This window comes from Syngnathoides biaculeatus, chromosome 13 (assembly GCF_019802595.1).
Source record: "Syngnathoides biaculeatus isolate LvHL_M chromosome 13, ASM1980259v1, whole genome shotgun sequence".
NCBI lineage: Eukaryota > Metazoa > Chordata > Actinopteri > Syngnathiformes > Syngnathidae > Syngnathoides > Syngnathoides biaculeatus.
Window position 1 is genome coordinate 16,609,316 of NC_084652.1, and position 20,428 is coordinate 16,629,743.

The 20,428-nt window shown below is 40.5% G+C and overlaps 1 protein-coding gene across 1 annotated transcript; it reads left to right on the plus strand.

The window, feature by feature from the left end:
* Positions 1-7,372: 7,372 nt before the first annotated feature.
* On the plus strand, positions 7,373-19,574 carry LOC133511233 (arylsulfatase I-like). Its single transcript, XM_061839968.1, has 12 exons — positions 7,373-7,430; positions 7,812-7,939; positions 9,812-10,017; positions 11,289-11,428; positions 11,505-11,654; positions 11,764-11,838; positions 12,062-12,236; positions 13,050-13,286; positions 14,218-14,364; positions 16,870-16,990; positions 17,158-17,615; positions 18,073-19,574. Exons 3-12 carry the CDS (start codon positions 9,817-9,819, stop codon positions 18,514-18,516), a joined length of 2,148 nt encoding a protein of 715 aa, XP_061695952.1. The 5' UTR covers positions 7,373-7,430; positions 7,812-7,939; positions 9,812-9,816; the 3' UTR covers positions 18,517-19,574.
* The last annotated feature ends 854 nt before the right edge of the window (positions 19,575-20,428 follow it).

Here is a 20,428-nt window from a genome sequence, read left to right on the forward strand (position 1 = left end):
TTCAAGAAAAAAGTGTCGAGAATAAAGTATCTCGGAAAATAAAGGCATAATACTGCAAAAATAAAGTATTGAAAAAAGTTACAATCTCATGAGGTATTTGAGGATGAAGTTATATTTTTTAAGAATAAAGTTTTTATTTTAACAAGTCATAAATTTATGAAGTGAAGGAATAAATTGGGGCGGCACGGTGCTGCAGCTGTTAAGCGTTGGCCTCACAGTTCTGAGGACCCGGGTTCGATCCCGGCCCTGCCTGTGTGGAGTTCGCATGTTCTTCCCGTGCCTGCGTGGGTTTTCTCTGGGCACCTCGGTTCCCTCCCACATCCCAAAAACGTGCAACAATAATTGGACATTCTAAATTGCCCCTAGGTGTGATTGTGAGTGCGACTGTTGTCTGTCTCCACGTGCCGTGCGATTGGCTGGCAACCAGTTCTGGGTGTACCCTCCCTCCTGCCCGTTGACAGCTGCGATGGGCATGAGAACTCCTGCGACCCTTGTGAGGATAAGCAGCTAAGAAAATGGATTGACGGATAAATAATATACTTAGCGTACATTCTCGGTACATAAGTAAGAGCACTAGACATCTGTTATCCGAACGTATATGAATCATTTTCCATCTGTATACGTGCGTTCTTAGTGTGGTTGTTCGGAAATTCAAGAAGGAAAAGAAAGAAAGCAAAAATTGTCAAGTCAAATTGAAAGTGAGGCACCAGCAACAACACTATTTTTCATATGCAGATAAAAATTGGCAGAGCGCGACCTTTGTGAGGATAAGCGGAAAAGTAAATGGATGGAAGAATAAATTGTATATTTTAAGAAAAAAAAAGAAGAAAGTGTTAGTTTGTGGTTAGCAATGGCAAAATATTGCAACAATAAAGTCGGAATTTTATAAGAAGGAGTGAAGGAAGTTTTGATCATAAGAAAAAAACATTTAGACAGTAAAGTCTCCTTTAAAAAAAACAAAAACTAATAAAACAATTAAGTCCTATACGAAGTCATTCGAAAGAATTGACTTTAGAGCCGCTTGCGAGGCTTAGCGCCAAAGTGCCAAAGAGGAGCTCGTGCGCATGTGCGTGCATGCGGAGTTTCTGTGTCAGCTTGTGATTAGCAGCTCATACCTGCAGGAGTCGGGACATCCACCTCTGCCTGTTGCTCATTGGCGCAAAACTTTTCTGCTTGATCCATCAAGCCAATTTTGTCTCCTTCGTTTTCTGAGCATTCATTGGTTGCTTCCTTTGGGCTGGGCATGGCCTCTCGCTGATGGAGATTTGACTCCAACACGTCAGGAGTCTCACCTTTGACATCCGGGGCGTCCGTGACAACTTCCGGCTGCTGGAAGAAGACGACGACAACAACAAAGGCCACGTTAACGCTTACACTGCTCTCCTTTATTCAGCACGTTTGTGCTTGAATTTCACTTTTGTGTACAGCACAAAAACTGAAAATTAAGCACAGAGTATGCTTAAGCGTGACGCCAGTGCACCACACAAAAGCCTGAAAAAGAAACACCGGCTACAATTTAGACCAGAATGGCGGCGCTTGCTGCGTCGTGACAATCTGGTGGCCGTAATCTTTAGGGACACAAAAGGAGATCATCTGTCTCCCGGCAGTAGAAACAAGCGAGACAGACGTGTGTGAAAGTGTCGCGCTTCACTGACACACACACACTCGACATCATCACGGCCACTGGAGCGCAGCTATGCGTGTGCAACCAAACGGAACTTTATGGCTCGCCCGCTTCCGCCTGATGAAGCCAAAGCTATTTGGGCGTTTGTGCGCAGTCAGCATTCGTTTTGGGGCTGCGGACGGCAGCCCAAATCGTGACATTTTGATATCGCGGGAAGGGCGACACCACAATACGGGGAGTGTCACAATATGGGCCTTTGGGCAATTTGTAAGTGACACATAGACAGCGACATCTGCTGAAATGTAACGTCTTGAATTCCTGCCGTCATTTCAGTGGCTGCCTTGGGCTTGTGTACTCGGGTACTAAAATTAGCTCCATCTGTTGGGTTGTAACTTAATAATGAAAAGTGCTCATGGTAGCCCCGTGTCCCCCAGTTATAACGCACAGGGGACGCATCCCTTACTTTGAAAACCACTCCTCTAATGTATCGCTATTCATTCACTGGCCACTTCATTCGGTACACGACGTCATGAACTCCAATACAAAACAGTGAATACATTAAATGGCAATTTTATTATTTTGCTTTGGGTATACTGCATCATTCCATTTTCTAAGCTGCTTATCCTCACGAGAGTCGCGGGAGTGCTGGAACCTATCCTTGCTAACCTTGGCGGACTACAACCTGAACTGCTCACCAATCAGTCGCAGGGCACATATCAACACCATCATTTCGATATAAACACAGTATTTGTCACATTTTGGTTACTTTCTTTACCGCTTGCTGTGTTTTTTCTTCCCCTTCAGGTTGAAGCGAGGAGCAGCCATTGTGAGCGTGGCCGTTGGTGCCTTCCACACCGTCTGACTTCAAGGCTAAATCAAAAGGTAAACATCACAAGCAAAACACGAACTAGACCATAAAGAGCGGTAATGTACCGAGCAGAGCTTCGGCATCAGTGTCGTCGTTGTCTTCTGGGGTTCTCTCGTCGGCACCCTCGTCAGGTGCATCGGAACCACTGGCCGGCCGCTCGGCATGAGGCGAGCACAGCCTACACACACACAACAGATTATAAACTCTCAATCCATTGCTTCGTCGCATGTCGCCACTGGAGCACTTATTAGCAAAGTATTAAGCACAATACTATCAATGCCCTTAATGGCAGCCATTTTGATGAAGTCAGGGTTTTAGGGCATGTTAGAACAGTTCATGCCCAGTGTGATTTTTTCCAGACGAGGGGGCTGCTTACTTAAGCCATCCTTTGTAGATCTCTTGTAGGTTCAAGCTCACGTTTGACACCTCCACCTGCACAAAAACACATTGCTGTGGTCTGACAACAGGGAAACAACTTCATGTCATGTTAAAAACACGACATTCTAAACCTCCTAACGTTTAAAATATTTATATACATCATGTAATGTTAAAAAAAAAAAAAAGTAATACTATGCCTGATGTCATATTGAAAATGCTGATACAGCAAAGTCATATAAAACAGTCTTACTATACATGTACACGTATAATGAATCATGTTTTAATACATCGTTGGGTTAACAAATGTCTTATAACATATCATATATTTAAAAGTCTTAGTCCGACTGTATATACAGCTTGTCAAACCATACTCAAAAGCCTCAGTAAACATTGGTTTGGACACCTGAATAAGTGTACACGACAACAACGAAGTATGTTGACAACGGCAAGCATGGGAAGAAACATGAAATTCTACTGCTCCACATCAAGGTGTAATGCAGATGAGTTGTCGCTGATTTTTTTTTTTTAATCCATCATCAGGTTAAGAATTGTTTTTTTGTAAATTATATTTTAAAAAGTCTTACTGTACTTGATGTCATCTGAAGAAGTATTACTATATGCATTGGTTGATATAAATATTTTTAAAATGTTTTTACTACATTAGGTTTAAAAAAAATAATTTCTACACAAATCGTTTTTTAGTCTTACTACACATCACATCATATTCAAAAGTCTCCAGATGTATTGTCTAATAAAGGTTACCTTATCTTAAAAAAAAAGAAAAAAACTGTATAACATAAAAATGTCTTGCTGTAGAGATGGTTAAAAATGAATCCTGCAATATAAATAATGTAAAAATAGGTGTGCTTACATAAGCTCACACAAAGTAGATAAAACATCCAATGTCACGTTAAAAAATGCCTTATGATACAATTATCTTCTATACATCATTATTAATTTTCTGAAACTCTTACCCTGTCATGTTGTTTCTCTATGTCATAACAGAAAAAAGCCTTACAGCATGTCATATTAAAAAATGTAATATATATATATATATATATATATATATATATATATATAATGTATGAAAAATGCTTCATTCCAATAACCATACAAGAAGCAGAAATTTAACGTCTCAACCTGTTAAAACTAAGCTTTGCTAGCATTAGCCGTGAGGGGTGCTTGCCTCTGAGGCCAGGAGGTACCCGCACACCTTCAAGCGCACACCATGTCCTTTTCCTTCCAGCAGAAAGCCCGAATAAGACAAATTTTCAACCTCGCATTCACATTTATTTCTACAATTCTCTTTCTCCTCGTCGCCGGCCGGGCAGCCATGAAACAAAACGAGAGGAGCCGGTACGCACGCAAAGCGGATATTAAAAAATGTCAAGTATGCTGCGACATTTTTTTATTTTTGTTACCTGGCTTATATGTTCCTCCAGCACATCAGCGGCGGCCCGCAAGCCTTTGACTTTTAAATATTGTACGATTAGGAAGAGCAGCGACGAGTCTTCGTCGCATGACATGACGAACGCGACATTCAATCAGAATGAATTGTTGATAGAGAACGCTGATTTACTTCAGATGTGAACGCGCTTCATTTCACTTCACCTCGAAGTGCATCATGGGGGACGGAGTCTTTCTCTGGGAAATGACCACAAAAAACCCGGAAGTAAGATTTCGGACGGAAAGCGCTTCAAGACACGCAAGCATTCCAGTTTTGTATTATCTATTATTGCAACAATAATTAGGACAGATTCATTTAAATATTTAAAATCACATCATTGTTGTTCATATGGCATTATTATGGGTTGTAAAATGCTGAGGTGAGTAGTCTATGGAAGTAAATTAGTGCCACCTGAATTTGAATTTGAAATGCCACAGAAAACAAGATTTGAAATGTAAAGTGATGACATTTTCAATAGTTGCTGCAATTTGCTGTCTAAAATTCACCGTCTGCGCCACCAGGCAGGGTTACTTCAGGTCAGAACTGAACACCAAGCCAATCCAGTTACACTTTCTTAGTATGTGCCGTCACGTGACCAAGAAAGCGTAACTGCGATTGGCTTAGTGTTCGGTTAGCTACCCTGGCCACCTTTGTTTCGAGCTCATCCACGTGATGAAACAATTTTGGTAAATCTTTAGGCCCTATCTTGCTATTTTGGCATCATAATGTGATCCAGCTGTTTCTTCTATTTTCTTACGGAATTTAGTAAGACTTTACTAGACTTAGATTTATTCATAAAAAAACATTAATAAGTACAGTAACCTCAATCCGAGGGGCCCTCATAGCATTCGCAAGAATCATGTCATATTTTTTTGGATAAGTTTGCACATTTTTTCCACTACACGGCTTGATTGCAATTTATGTATTAATTTATTTACTTACATTCATCTTATTGAATACATTTATTTAATAAGTAAATTATTGTAAAAAACAACAACACCAATTTTACAAAAACAGTTTGGTGTTCTATTCAACCTTTAGTTAATTAAATTTTTCATCATTAAGAAACAATGTTTCATATCTTACACATATATTTAGACTATTTTCACCAAACGGGTTAGTTAAAAGATGTTCACCCATTTTTATTTATTTTGAATTTATTTCCCTAACTTATTCATCCTAAATAATCAAATCCATAACTATCATGAACAATTTTACATACATGTGACTTTTTGTTTGTGTTCACTGAATTCATTACAGTCGAATAAAACACAACGTAATGAAAATCTCGGTAGTGACAGAACAAAAACATTACTACTCATACCACATCGGACATTTTACATTTAATATTTTGGTAACTCATCTACGTTAATCCTGCCCTCTTTTATTTGTTTTGTAGACTGTTTTTGCGACATTTGAGCTTTCTTTACTGCGAAGAATGTGGCAAAGTTCCTGCTCGTGTTGGGCCTTCAATAAATCACTCAACACGTTCGCTCGCAAACGTGTTTTGTAAAAGTTAAAAGTGGCAAATGCGGCAGGTTACAACACTTCAACACACCCAAGTGCATGCGTCGAAAAACACCAGCAGCATTACAGTATTTACTTTCTAGGTCAACAAACTGCTGTAAACACGTTATTATATACAATATACAGTATATTACTCTGTGTCATGGGTATGCAAACGTTTGTTTCGTTTGTAAAGAACTGATAATTCAAAGGTGAGAGGGGAAAAATGTTTAAAAATGGTTTATTTGATATTTTTTACGTTTAATATTTTTTTTTATCATCATTTGTTTTAACTTTAATAAAACCACCTTATGTTTGATTCTTTGGTCCACCAAAGGGTTAATGTTGATTTCTGAATGTAATTTATTTGACTTTAAATAATTGGTACTCCAAGTTGTATGAAAAAAAAAATCGCTAAATTATGAGAACAATTAGTCGTATTATAATTGCAACCCTAAAAATAAAGTGCATGAATGTGAAAAAAGTCCAACCCCCTTTCAATCCCTTAAATCCATATATTTAGTATACTATCCAACCCCCCCCCCCAAAAAAAAAGAAATCAAATTCAATAACAAGAAGAGAAGAAAAAATGTTTTGTTCACATTTTGAAATTTGTAAGGGAATATTTGACCCACAACATAATGCTGAACTGTTATTATTTTATCTTTTATTTTTCAACACTATTGCCCACCCATGCTTTATGTGGTTATTCTGTAATATATTATCAAATCACCTGATTCATTGTTTATGACACATGTTATGTGTTTCTGCTACATAAATGCATTCTCTGAAACAATATTTAAGGTTAAGTTAGCATTTTGTTGACGTTACAATCAGAATCAGGTATTTGCCAAGTATGTTACAACTAAGACACGGCAAACAATTTGTCTTATTTGTCCAGTACAACAAACAACCACTATGGTGAAAATTACTTTTGGGCCTAAAATATACAAAATTGCGAGACTCATTAAGCAATTAAAGTGTACCAGTAAGAGTGTAGTGATAATAATATACAGTAATGATAGTTGGGGAAATAATGCACAGCAGTTTAGGGTTATTTCAAGTAACTAATAGTCCAGCGATCTGGTACAATGACGATTGTGCAAATGGCGCAGAGTATTCTTAAACTCATCAGACTGTCCCGACAGAGATGTGCTGCAATGAAATTGTAAATGTAATAGTTTAAAAGGTGAAGAAGCAGTTGGAATGTCTTCTGGTTTGAGTTTGCAGTGTTCATGATTAACTCCGCTGTACTTAAATATGCTCAAGAATCCCATTTGGGTTGAATTAGATTGAATGTACTTCATTATTACATGCATTATTCATCTCCTGGCCAGATGTCCCATTTCTTGTTCCCATTCACGTGTTTAGCAGTTGTTCACGTTGCAACCAATGTGGATATGAATTCTAAAATTCAATATTATTACGGTAGTGTCCAGTAAATATGCTGAGGAGGAAGGTGTATGATTAAAAAATAAATACATAAATAAACGTTCGGAGCTTAACTTTGAGCTCAAGTTTCCGACTCGGAAAAAATAAAATACACATCGATAGAGGCAGCTGCGGCGGATGGATTCTGCTTCGACTTTTGAAAATAAAATCAAAAGGTTCGCAATAATTTATCACTATTGCTGTTATTGTACATTATGTCGTTCAACACAAATGTAATGCGTATTTTTGTATCAAATAAACGCTTTGAGTGGCCCTCAGGTGTCGGTGTTCGCAGCTAGCTAGCCGCGAACGACCGTTAGCCACAAACGTTAGCGAGTCGTAGGCATCCTAAACGTGGTCTTGGTTTTATTTTAATGATTATTACTGTCGCTATTTAGAACGAGACGCTTGAAATTTACCTTTCGCGTTGTTATTTCGACGCTTTGGCGTCCTCGTTGATCTCTTATTTGGTCGGGCCACGGCGGAAATGTCGTTTAACAAGCACGTCACTTGACAGCTGTTCTTTTTTTTTTTTTTTTTTGCCATTTCCTTCCAAGTGGGAGTGTGAAGACGGTTTTTGGAGGACGGAAAAGTTCTCTTGGAAACTTGAGGACATGCGGCGTCGTCCTCGTCGTACTTTCAACAAGAACAAGAATGAAGTGACTTTCATTGAGCCCACATCGAGGTATTACTCATTGGTTGATGGATGAATTGAGTGATTGACTAATTCATTGAGAGCTGCCTTGGGGGTGTAGGCCAGACATTTGTATTTGTGTGTGAACTGAATAAAAAAATGTATCGTCCAAAAAAGGTTAGTGTATGACAGGAAGCTGGTTTGTGACAAGGACGTTTGCCACGCACCTCTGAGGTTGTGGGTTCGAATCTTGCAAGAGTAGAGGTTGCCTGTTCCTCCCATGCTTATGTGTGTGTTTTCCTCCTCCATCATATTTATATATTATATATATATATATATATATTATATATATATATATATATACATACATACATACATACATATATTTCAGGCACTACTGGTTGTCCCTCTGTGCACTAAAAGTGACTGGCAACCAGTCTATTATTTGTCCATCTGTTCCCTGTTATTGTTGGTCAAATTGGAAGCACAGCATGTCTAAGTGGTTTTTAAATGGCCTTTGTGTGTGTGTGTGTGTGTGTGTGTGTGTGTGTGTGTGTGTGTGTGTGTGTGTGTGTGTTATTGTTGCTCTTCCCATGTGGAAAAAGTTGGGATGAAGCTCGCTGACGCTTCTCGCCGGTACCATAATGAAGACCAGTTGCTGCACGCCAGGCTCGCACGCAACAAACCAATTCCAAATCTAAAGACATCATCTGAAGCCAGATGACGAAAGATCTCTTAAACATGTTACGTTTAACGCACATTTGAACATTTCAAGATGAGTGCTGACTTTGACTCACACCGAGGTGATTTTTGCAGCAGATGCCTATTTCTGCACTTTTAATGGAGGCACAAATGTAAAACCAAGTTATGGAATGTAAGAACATGCTGATGAAAGAGCCCGTGTGGCCTTTACTTTTCTTTTTCATGAAAACATCTCGTGTTTTTCCCAAAGAACAGTTCAGGGTGTATCCCACCTCTCGCCCGAAAATAGCTGGGATAGGCTCCAGCATGCCCACCGCGGAAGACGAAGGAATGAATCAATTATATAGTAACAAGGGATGCACCGAAATGAAAATTCTTGAAACTGTAAACCGAAATGATTGGAGCAGTGCTGAAAAGAAAAATGATGATGCTGAACGATTTTCGGAAAAAATTTAATCACTATTTTCCTGAGAGACTCTGCGATTTACAGATTTCTTCAAATCAAGCTTCAGTGCAATGTCCACTATTTACAGTAACATTTACAAACTTAAAACTGCATCTTATTATCAAAACAAAAGCTATTACTGTAAGGAGCAAAGACACGAAAAAGGGTCGTGTTGTTTCATCAACAAAAACAAAAGAGAGGGAGGGGAGGAGGAAAAATCCACTTTTGGCCAATTTGCAGCCCAAAGTTTTTCATCCCTAAAATTATTCACTAAATCTGACTTTTCAAAAAGTAGCAAGGTTATGAGAGTAGCCACTTAAAACAAAAAAGAAGTACTTTCTGGGAAACAAACTTTTCTTTTCCTTTCTCTAAAAATACTTGATAGTATAAGGTTTTATTTTCTTTTTTTATCAAGCGACAAAATAAGGGGGATTTCTTGTTGGGGGGAAAAATCCAGTTTTATTCTGTAAAATATTGTTTTATAGTCATAAATAGAAGCAAACATTTTTACCAGGGTCATGGAGATGTAGAAATAAGGTAATCCCGTTTTATTTCATTCATTCAGTGGCTCATTTTCTGTAGCACTTTTGTCTAAATATATAAAATGTTGTCATAAATATACAATTGAATACAAATAGTTTGTTAAGAATTGATGTAACATTCATCTACTTGTTCACTTGTCAATCTTTAAGGCGTATCCTTCCTTTGGAAATCTCCAACAAGCTAATGAAAAGCAAAAAGGGTGAAAGAGATGTTTGTGCTTGTTACCCACGCAGGAAAGATGCGGGCCGCCGCCGCCGCCACAATGCTGCTCCTGCTGCTTTGCGTCGTCCGTCCGGACTGCGGCTCCTGCGATCATCGGGACGGGAACGATGTCAGCGGGAATCTCGGCGATGACGACAACGTCATCGGGAACGACACGACGGCGGTGAAACGCGGCAGAAAACCGCCACACATCATCTTCATCCTCATCGATGATCAGGTTGGTATGGAGGAGGCGTGTCTGGGCAACATTGACGGAAAACTCACTCAATAGCACCCTATGGACAGTTAGATTAAAAAAAAACGTGTGTGTATACACATACATATATACCATAATTTCCGGCCTACAAGCCGCAACTTTTTTTCTCACGCTTTCAACCCTGCGGTTTATGCGGTGTTGCAGCTAATTTGTGCATTTTTTTCTAATGACCGCAAGGGGGTACTCGAGCGGAAAAGGTAAGAATGAGACTGGTGGACTATACGTGCCGAGGAAGTGACTTTTACCGGCCCTGTTAGCACTGCGCTAGCGTTAGCGCTATGCTAGCGTGTTGCTGCTGTGTTACTGGCGTGTCTCAGTGATATTTACCGGATAGTTTTATTTTAACTGACCCTGTTAGCGTTAGTGCTCTGCTAGCATTAGCGTTAAACTCTTTCTGTGTACAGTCTTTCTTTGTATCCGGTGTTTCAATGTGAGTTTCAATGTAGGCACGTGCGGCTTTTGCACAGTTGCGACGTACTCAGTGAGGCTTGTAACCAGGTTTGTATGATATATTTGTGTGTGTGTGTGTGTGTATATATATATATATAATATATATATATATATATATATATATATATGTATGTTGCAGAAGTTTGAAGTTGAAGTTGTTTGGGTGGCTGGTCCCTAGATGGTCTTGGAGGTGAACATGCTGGATGTGGAGGTCCTGGGCTGGTGTGGTTGCATGTGGTCTGCGCTTGTGAGGCCATTTGGATGTACTGGAAAATTGTCTGAAACTTCTTTGGCGATGGCTTATGGGAGAGAAATTAACATTCAATTCACTAGCAACTGTTCTGGTGGAAATTCCTGCAGTCAGCGTGCCAATTTCATGGTCCCTCTGAACTTGCAACAGTGGCCTTTTTTGCGGCCAGCCGGAGGCACACCTGTACAATAATCATTCCATATAATCATCATCTCGGTATGCCACACCTGTGAGTTGGGATGGATCATCTCGACACAGAGGAATGCTCACAAACAGAGTTAGACAGATTTGTGATTGGCCTTTTGTCTATGGAGAAAACATTTTTGATCTTGGGCTCCAGATCATGGAAAATGGGAGTAAAAACACAACTGTTGCATTTATTTATATTCAGCATATTTTAAGACGGAAATTTCCAAGTGCATTTCAGATCTCCAAAAGCTTCTCAGCTGGTGCTTTTGTACGTCATTGCACTTTTTTATAGTGCAGTGCTGTAAGCGGTTGTCGGATGCTGCTGACATTTTTTTTTTTTTAGGGCTTCAACGACATCGGCTACCACAACCCCAGCATCAAGACGCCGGTGTTGGACAAGTTGGCGGCCGAGGGCGTCAGGCTGGAGAACTACTACGTCCAGCCCATCTGCACGCCCTCGCGCAGCCAACTCCTCACCGGCAGGTACTCGTACACGACAACTAGTAGAGTTCCTGAAAGAACCAGAGTTCTCCAAGCATTGTTTGCGGTGGGGCGGCAGGTACCAGATCCACACGGGACTCCAGCACTCCATCATCCGGCCCAGCCAGCCCAGCTGCCTCCCCCACCACATGGACACGCTGCCCCAGAGGCTGCGCCAGGCCGGCTATGCCACGCACATGGTGGGCAAGTGGCACCTGGGATTCTACACGTGAGTCGCACACGCTTCCACGAGTCCAAAGCTGTAAAAAAAAAATGAAAAAAAACACAGCAACCCGACCGAGCGCCCATCCTCACTCGGGCTTCCGTGTCGCGTTCAGGAAGGCGTGCCTGCCCACCAGGAAAGGCTTCGACTCCTTTTTTGGCACCTTAACGGGAAGCGTGGACTACTACAGGTAAACGACGCTCCAGGGATTCTTGGGTTTTGTCTTTGGAAAGCAGTAAGAAAATCCCCAATGTATCTGCTGGTCTGATAGATGGCTGTCTTTTGCGTGTATGCGCATCCCACCTTCCTCTTTTCAAAACTCATTGCCCACCCAAAAGGTTATTCCTTAAAAAGTAAGATTGGATGAGTGTTTTCTGCGACATTGTGACTTTGCGTTTGCGGTGTGCACGCAGTTACGGTTCGTGTGACGGTCCCGGCGTATGCGGCTACGACCTTCATGCAAACGAGAGCGTGGCCTGGGGTCACGAGGGCAAATACTCCACCACGCTCTTCACCCAGCGAGCTCGCAAGATCCTCCAGAGCCACGATCCTGTCGGCCAACCCATCTTCCTCCTCCTTTCGCTGCAGGTAGATCACCTCACGTGGCCTGTTCCCAAAAAAGATGCCATAATAACTTTAAAAAAAAAAAAAAAAGAAGAGAAATTTTTAGGGTGATTACCACTTTTTATAAAAAAAAATTTCCTCTCCCCCCCAAAATCTAAATTCTTGTCGAAGTGATAATAGTAATACTTAATTTTAAAAATAGAACTCAACGCTGCACACAGAACTTTCTCAATTCTTTTTCTTCAATTATTTTTTTTCCTGTTAAACCGTCTTGTATTTGGCTTTTTCCTCACTAATCCTCCCCCAAATCCTAGTAAATGATGACTTCCTTTTTGTTTAAAATACATATTTCCAGCCCTTTTGTTTATCCAAAACTAATTTATTTAATCTCTGCCTTCGCCAGAAAAAAATATTAAATGTTTGGAACTTTATTCTTAAAATGGCTCCTTATTGTTCTTAGAATTAAAAAGTCTAAAAATTGGACTCTAGATTTTTTTTCATAAAATAAATAAATGAAATTTTTTTTAAATAAAAAAATATGTACTAGTATAAATATTGGAATACACAAGTCCCCCCCAAAAAAAATATTCAAAATATTTAAAAAAAAAGTTTTATGGGAAAAAAGTATTTTAAAAAATAGACCCTAAGTCTAAGATTTTTTTTAAAAAATTGGGGGGTGGGAATTTTTAACAAAAAAAATTTAAACTTGTGTCTAGATTTGATATGTAGATGACTTCTTGGGGATTTGTTTAAACCTTTCATTTTCATTTGTAAAAGATGTTTGTAAAACGGTCCATAAAATAAAGTGTGACGTTATTTTTTTTATTTTTGACTCAGGCGGTGCACACGCCGCTTCAGCCACCCAAGTCCTACATCTACCCGTACCGCCACATGGCCGACGTGGCGCGGAGGAAGTTTGCCGCCGCGGTGTCCACGGTGGACGAGGCGGTGCGCAACATCACCTATGCGCTACGTAAGGAGGGCTTCTACCGCAACAGCGTCATCGTGTACTCCACCGACAATGGTGCGCAACCCTTCACCGGGGGCAGCAACTGGCCGCTCAGAGGACGCAAGGTAACGCCAACCTTTTCGTTTATTTAGACTTTGCCGTAGACTTGGAAAATGATGACTCCACCCAGCAGCAAAAGCCCACCACCCACACACACACAAAAAATTCTGACAATCCAACTTAATTACAAAAGAAAGTCTTCCTTTAAATCTGAATTTTCATCTGTTTTGATAAGATTGCTGTCTTTTCTCCTTGAGGAAAAAATGTAATTACAATTTCAAAAAATAATATTATTTTTGAAAAACACTAATTCACCTGTATTGAACAATTACAAAATTATTACTTTTTTGACAGCCCCAAAAAAATCCCCCTAAAATTACACACACATATATATATATATATATATAATATATATATATATATATATATATACACACACACACACACATGTAAGATATTTACAAAGGGGAACTACAAATACTCTTCTATCCAATATTTACAAAGATTTTCCTCTGTATCAAAAAGTTTTTTTATATATACTTTTTTTTAAACCCTGCAAAAATAAGAAAAAAATGTCTGCTGGATGCAACTGTATAGAATTCCTTTACTTTTTTCTGAGCTCTTTTTTCCCCTAGCTTTGAGCAAAATTTGAAAAAAAGGAACAAAGGAAAAATTTGTTTAACAGAAAATATTTTTTTACTTTGTGAGCTTTTGTTTAGGCATATTTTTTAAAAAATGCGCTTGAATAAATAGGCTGTCCTAAGCATGTGACAACAGCAGAAATTTTCTCCCCAAAAATGTCAAGAAAAAAAATACCACTCTTATCCCCCAAAAGTTTTTGCCATTTAAATAATTCATCTTGATAATACTTAAAAATTAAAAAATAGACAACCCTTTATTAAAACATGATCTGTGATCACGGATCTAATATTTGCTAGGAGGACCGGACAGTGCCAGTTGTCGTCATGTGTTGTTGTTACTCTCCACTGGCGCCAGGGTACGTACTGGGAGGGCGGCGTGCGCGGCGTGGCCTTCGTGCACAGCCCGTTGCTGCGGCGCAGGAGGCGCGTGTCCAAAGCACTCGTCCACATCACCGATTGGTTCCCCACCCTGGTGGCGCTCGCCGGAGGAAACGTCAGCCAGGTCAGTCCCGCTTCCTTCCACCCCACCTCAAAATAGCCTCACCGATGACTGTGCTCAAGTGCTCCGAGTTTGCTCCGAAAAGACATTAAAATCTTTCTTGTGAAAGGAAAACCTAATGGAAAAAATTATTTCAAACGGAAATCGGGAGGTATTTTTATGGAGACTTATTTTAATCAGTTTAAAATATATATCTTAAAATGCTTTTAAAGGTTTTTAAAATACCTGTTTTTTTTTTCAATATAATCATGGCTTTTTTTTATACATCCATCCATTTTCTGGGCTGCTTATCCTCACGAGGGTCGCAGGAGTGCTGGAGCCTAACCCAACCATCACCAGACAGGAGGTGGCGCGAGCAGCCTGAACTGGTTGCCAGCCAATGGCAGGGCACATGGAGACAAACAGCCACACTCACAATCACACCGAAGGGCAAGTTAGAGTGTCCAATTAATGTTGCATGTTTTTGGGATGTGGAAGGAAACCGGAGTGGCCGGAGAAAAGCCACCCAGGCACGGGGAAAACATAAACTCCACACAGTGGGGCCGTGAAAATTGAACGCGGGTCCTCAGAACTGTGAGCCCAACATACTAGAGCCACTCCACTGTGTCACCTAATAATAACCAATCATCTAAAAATGTTACTTATTTTTCCCCAAAGATTATTTTCTTTCTTCTTCTCATTCTCCCTTATCGTATTTTTTACTCCAGATTTTATGTCTAGAAGAAATCGAAAAATGAAAGAGAGCAAAATGCTTGATGAAACCTTAATTTTGTTCGATTGCTGAAGCCGCCGAGTAGCAAATCAAATTTGAAATTTTGAAGCCGTGCTGGACCGTCCCGAGTGGCACATTTGACGATTGATGGAGACAAACGTGCTGCTCGTATGTCAGCAGTGGCCAAAACATGGCTGTTCATCAGATGATTTGAAAGATAAATTGTCCACTTTTACTGCGCGATGCGTCCCACTGGGCCAAACTGGCCCGACGTTAACCGTTTCTGCAGCGCTCTTCGCTTCTTTTGGCCGCTGTCGGCGACGAGACTGCGGCTGCTGCCCAAAAAAAAAAAAAAAAAAATAGAAGCCGCCACGACTCGACACGACCGTGTGCTAAAATGGGGCATACTTGTGGTATACTGTACTACATGTGGCATACTGGGACTTCTTTCAAGTATGCCACATTCTTGACTTTTGGAGAGGCAGCATTTACATTATTGGGAGTCCTGAAATATTTCTTGCATTCTCTTGTGGCTTTCCTTCATTCAAATGTATTTTTTGTTTCCATTTATCATCATGGATGAGAATGACCAATTTGGAAAAACACTGAAAAGGTCTGCTCAAATTTCTATAAAACACACTGTTAAATGGTGACATCTGGTTACTTCTAACAGTGTGAATCCTAACATTTTGAAAACTTAAAATATGAGTCCAAACAACCAAAATAAAAATGTAGACTGAGTGAAATTTACATCAAATGGGCTACTGCGCTTACAAGTTATACTTCAGAGATAGGCCTAATCGTATTCACAGTTGTCAATGATATAATATTTGAGAAATTTACGTCCGACTTACCTTTGTGTTTCCTGGTTTAGATATGCTCCTGGATATTTTTTGCACAGCACTTTGCCGGATACGTTCACTTTTTGTATGCGTTCAGTTAGACATGTCGATACCGTTTTCGTTCCCATCTGCACGGTTACACTTTTTTCAAGCCATGCCCATCTGAAACAGTTTTGTACCCCGTGGTTTTTATCAATTTCCCTGGCACGATCTTCATCTTTTCGCTCCAAGTCTTTCGCCATACTGGAAAACGTGCAGACCGCTTGATAACATATGCGTACGTCTGTCTATATATAACTATGCCATAATCAACAGAACGCTTCTCTAAGAAATGTTAAGAGTGAAAATACCGCCAAAATGCTGCCGGAAATTGGAATGTTGTCGTAATTATGAACACCAAATTTAATGCAAACAGATAGCAATGCAGTTTTCCGCTATCACAGATGTGACTTATTTCACGACGAGCGTTGCCGATAGATGCTGGCGGCGGCTCTTGATCACCCCCCCGCCCAACATTTTCTCAACGAATCTACAGGTTTCAAAACAATGACATTTTCAGCTGCAAAAACTCGGAACTTCATGAATCCGCGGAAAATTCTCATCCTTGTATTATTTATCTGTGTGAATAACTGCTTCATTTATGGTCAATAATTGAAAGGCATTTGTAAAAGAGACAGCATGTATAGTACACATCATTCATTTTATCCAGGCTTTGGTTAATTCCTGATAATTACAGTAATATTTAACATTTATTTTATTTGATGAATTAATTTCATAAGAGAAATATGAGTAAAATTAAGACGACAATTTTTCTTAGGAATAGTTTGATGGCCAATAAAAAAAGTAGCAATACAATTTCAAAATAATTTTTTTAATTATATTTTTGAAGCAGTCATATTTTTTGAATGACGTCGCCCTGGTGTCCCCTTTGAAAACGGCTCGTTTGCGTTTTAGAGCCAAGGACTGGACGGCTTCGACGTTTGGGCGACCATCAGTGAAGGCAAAGAGTCTCCTCGCCACGAGATTCTGCACAACATTGACCCGCTGCACAAGGCGCCCGTGCCCGCCCACACAGGTACCAATATGGCCTTAGCGTGTCAGAAGTTTTTCAAATGGCACCAAATAGAAAGTTTTTAATCATGTAAAAAAAAAAAAAAAAGTATGGACCCATAATGATATAACCCGTATGGGCACTCTCATCCTACCAAGATGACGTGATCATGTTTTGTTTGGATCGGACAGGAGATTCTCTTTTAAACAAGCCCAAGAAGAAGAAAAAGAAGAAGAAGAAGAAAAAGAAGCTTCTGAAGCAGCTGCCCAAGCAAAAGTCCGCGTTCAAGTTGTCCAAAGGCACAAACAAGTCTTACCCAGGCCTCAAAGCTCGTCCTAAGGCCCGGCGGGGCCACCTGGTCCCGTCCGTCGCGCGCACGTCTTTCCCTCGAGCCAAGGCTTCAAAGTCCAAAGCCAGGAGGACCGCGTCCCCAGAGCACAACCTGTCCTGGACCCGAACCAAGCCCCAGTGGCGCCTCAAGTCAAAGAGATCTCTGTCGCGGTCTTCGCTCCAGAATGCATCCCGGACCGACTCCGCCGACGAGCCGGAGCTGCCCGTGTGGGACACGTCGGTCCAAGCGGCCATTCGAGTCGGAGACTGGAAGCTGCTCACCGGTGACCCTGGCCACGGGGAGTGGGTGCCCCCCCAGGTACGCTACCTCTCGCTAGTCATGAAGAAGTCTGTTCTCAAACAGAAATATTTGGAAATGGAGGTCGTCGAACATTAATATTTACATTATTCTGACAGTTCTGAGGACTGTGTGGAGTTTGCATGTTCTCCCCTTGTCCAGACATGAGTCACTGGGGCCCACTTCTGGAGCCAGGCCTGGAGATGGGGTTCAAAGGCCTGGGGAGTACGGCACAAAAAACGGATTACCTGGAGAAAATCCATTCAGGCACCGGGAGAGCATCCTAACTCCACATAGGCGAGGCAGGATGAAAATAGTTTAACCCAAGACCATTTCATTTATTATTATTTTTTTTTTTTTTTGGGGTGGGTGGTGGGGTCTTTTTTTCTCTATTTTTAATAAGATCTCAAGGTAACATTTTCTTCTAAGAGAATAAACCCTTATTGTGCTCACCTTTGTCTCATTTGTTGCCGGTCAGATCCTGCCGACGCTCGTGGGCCGCTGGTGGAACTTGGAGCGAGCGTTCCCATCGCTCCACCGCCGAAAAGACGCGGAAGCGCCCAAAAGCGTTTGGCTCTTCAACATCAGCGCCGACCCGTACGAGCGCCACGACCTTTCCGGCCAGCGCCCTGACGTGGTGCGTCTCCTCCTGGCCCGCCTCGCCCACTACAACCGCACGGCCGTCCCCGTGCACTTCCCGCCCGACGACCCGCGCGCCCATCCTGACCGGCACGGCGGCGCCTGGGTGCCCTGGATTGACCAGGACCAAGACAGCGATCAGAACCGGGACCGAGGTGAGATGGATCACAAGGTCCAGCAGAAGAACAAGAATAAGAATAAGAAGAAGAACAAATGCCGACTGTGCAAGCTCAAAGCCTTTTTCCTCAAACTCAACACTGGGATGATGTCAAGTCGCATTTGAGCTGCAATTATTATATTAGTCATTAATAATAATCTGATATGCTGTGCAAGATGATAATTTGAGCCATTTTTTTTTTTTTTTTGCCTCTCTACAATGTCCTTTTTGTTTACACCGGACATTTATTTTACAGTTTATTCAACTTTTGGTTCTTGCCCTCAAATTAATACTTAAAGATTTTTTTTCCCCTGCACTGTTTTTGCAGGATAACTTTTTCTTCCTAAAAATTAAACTTCTGGGAAGCAGTTTTTTTGTCTCTCCCCCCCCCAAGAAATGTTTTTTTCTTCCATCATTTTTGGGCTATATTTTTTTGTCAATATGCCCCTTTTTTCTTCACATATCGCTTTTTCCTGGTGGCACAGTGGAGTAACTGGTTAGAACGTTAGCCTGATCATTCTGAGGACAGGGGTTCAAATCCCAGCCTGTGGGGAGTTTGCATGTTCTCCCCGTGCCTGAATGGGTTTTTACCAGCCACTAATGTTTCCTTTCGCATCCCGAAAACATGCATTGATTGGAGACTCTAAATTGCCCCTAGGTGTGATTGTGAGTGTGGCTGTTTGTCTCTATGTGCCCTGCGATTGGCTGGCGACCAGTTCAGGGCGTAGGCCTCTCCCCCTGGCTCCAGCACACCATTGACCCTTGTGAGGATAAGCAGGACAGAAAATTGATGGATTTATATTTTAAGATTAGGTGCCAAATGCTGATTGATAAAAAATGCTGAGCGCTTAAATGAGCCTTTACTTTTTTTTATATTTGCTGTATTACATTCCCATTCTAAATAGAAAAGTCCACTGGTGTTTTACATATTTTTAATGAACCTCATGAATATGGAGGGTTTCATTTCACTTTATTGTAATGTAATTTTTATTTTGTTCTTTGTAAGCAACAAATACTTTTTCACTGCCATCCACAAATAGGTTGTTTTAAATAAGCATCTTTATCCACATATTTATTTTCTGGGAATCATGAATGCTGCATCTAAATATTGATATTTATAACAGTCATCAGATGATGTCAAAGTAAAATTATTTAAAAAAAAAAATCCCCACATTTGTCATTCTTTGGTCAGATTTTTTTTTAACCATATACCTTGAAATATAAAATGTAGGAAAGAAAATAAGTCACTCATTGTTTCTTCTTAAAAGTTATTGTAATTTATGACCATTTTTATTCATTGTTGGTATGTGAATAAAACGGGTGTTCCTATTTTGGCCACTAGGTGAAGCCAGAGTTCAGAATTTTGCCTGAAGTGACATTTGACTAATAGTGTGGCAATAATATATTGAAATGCTAATGACATAGCCTGTCAAAATAATGACTCATCTTTATTCATGGAATCATGCTGAAGTCATTTGAAATACTGTAGTATTGACAAAAGTACCTTGTACCTTACAACAATGACAACGAAGTGTCATGTTCGCGTGTATTCCAGGTGTGTAAAGTAGCAAAATATTGTATTCAGGTAGGGATAGTTACTTTAGAATATGGCTCAAGTAATAGTAGTCATCCAAATATTAAGTACTCAAAAATACTTGTAACTGGATCTTTTTTTTTTTAATTAAGAGCATGAATATCAAATGTAATATTCAAAAATTTTTTTAACTTTGCTGGCCAAAAACCAACAAGACAAGCTGTTTCTCTAACTAGTGACAAGGGGTCAGAGATCCCATCTGGTTTGCAAGGCACACAGACACTACACCAAAATTTTGGGGAGATGAAGGGATACTTTGATGGCCAATTGGACTTATCAGTCAGGCTAAAAGGAAATGAGTAAATGGCAATTCCGCCAAATGAGCACTTAATGTTTATAGAGTCGGGGAGGGCCCAACGCTAAAATGTATAAACCGCATCCTGGTGACGGAACGGGGGCAGTTTTTAAGCCTAGGCCCAAAAAAATCCATTCCACGTTTTCACA

Coding starts and splice junctions, on each gene's coding strand:
- LOC133511233 (XM_061839968.1), top strand. CDS start 9,817: ATGCGGGCCGCCGCCGCCGCCACAATGCTGCTCCTGCTGCTTTGCGTC. Junction 10,018..11,288: donor TCATCCTCATCGATGATCAG/GTTGGTATGGAG, acceptor TTTTTTTTTTAG/GGCTTCAACGACATCGGCTA. Junction 11,655..11,763: donor TGGCACCTGGGATTCTACAC/GTGAGTCGCACA, acceptor TGTCGCGTTCAG/GAAGGCGTGCCTGCCCACCA.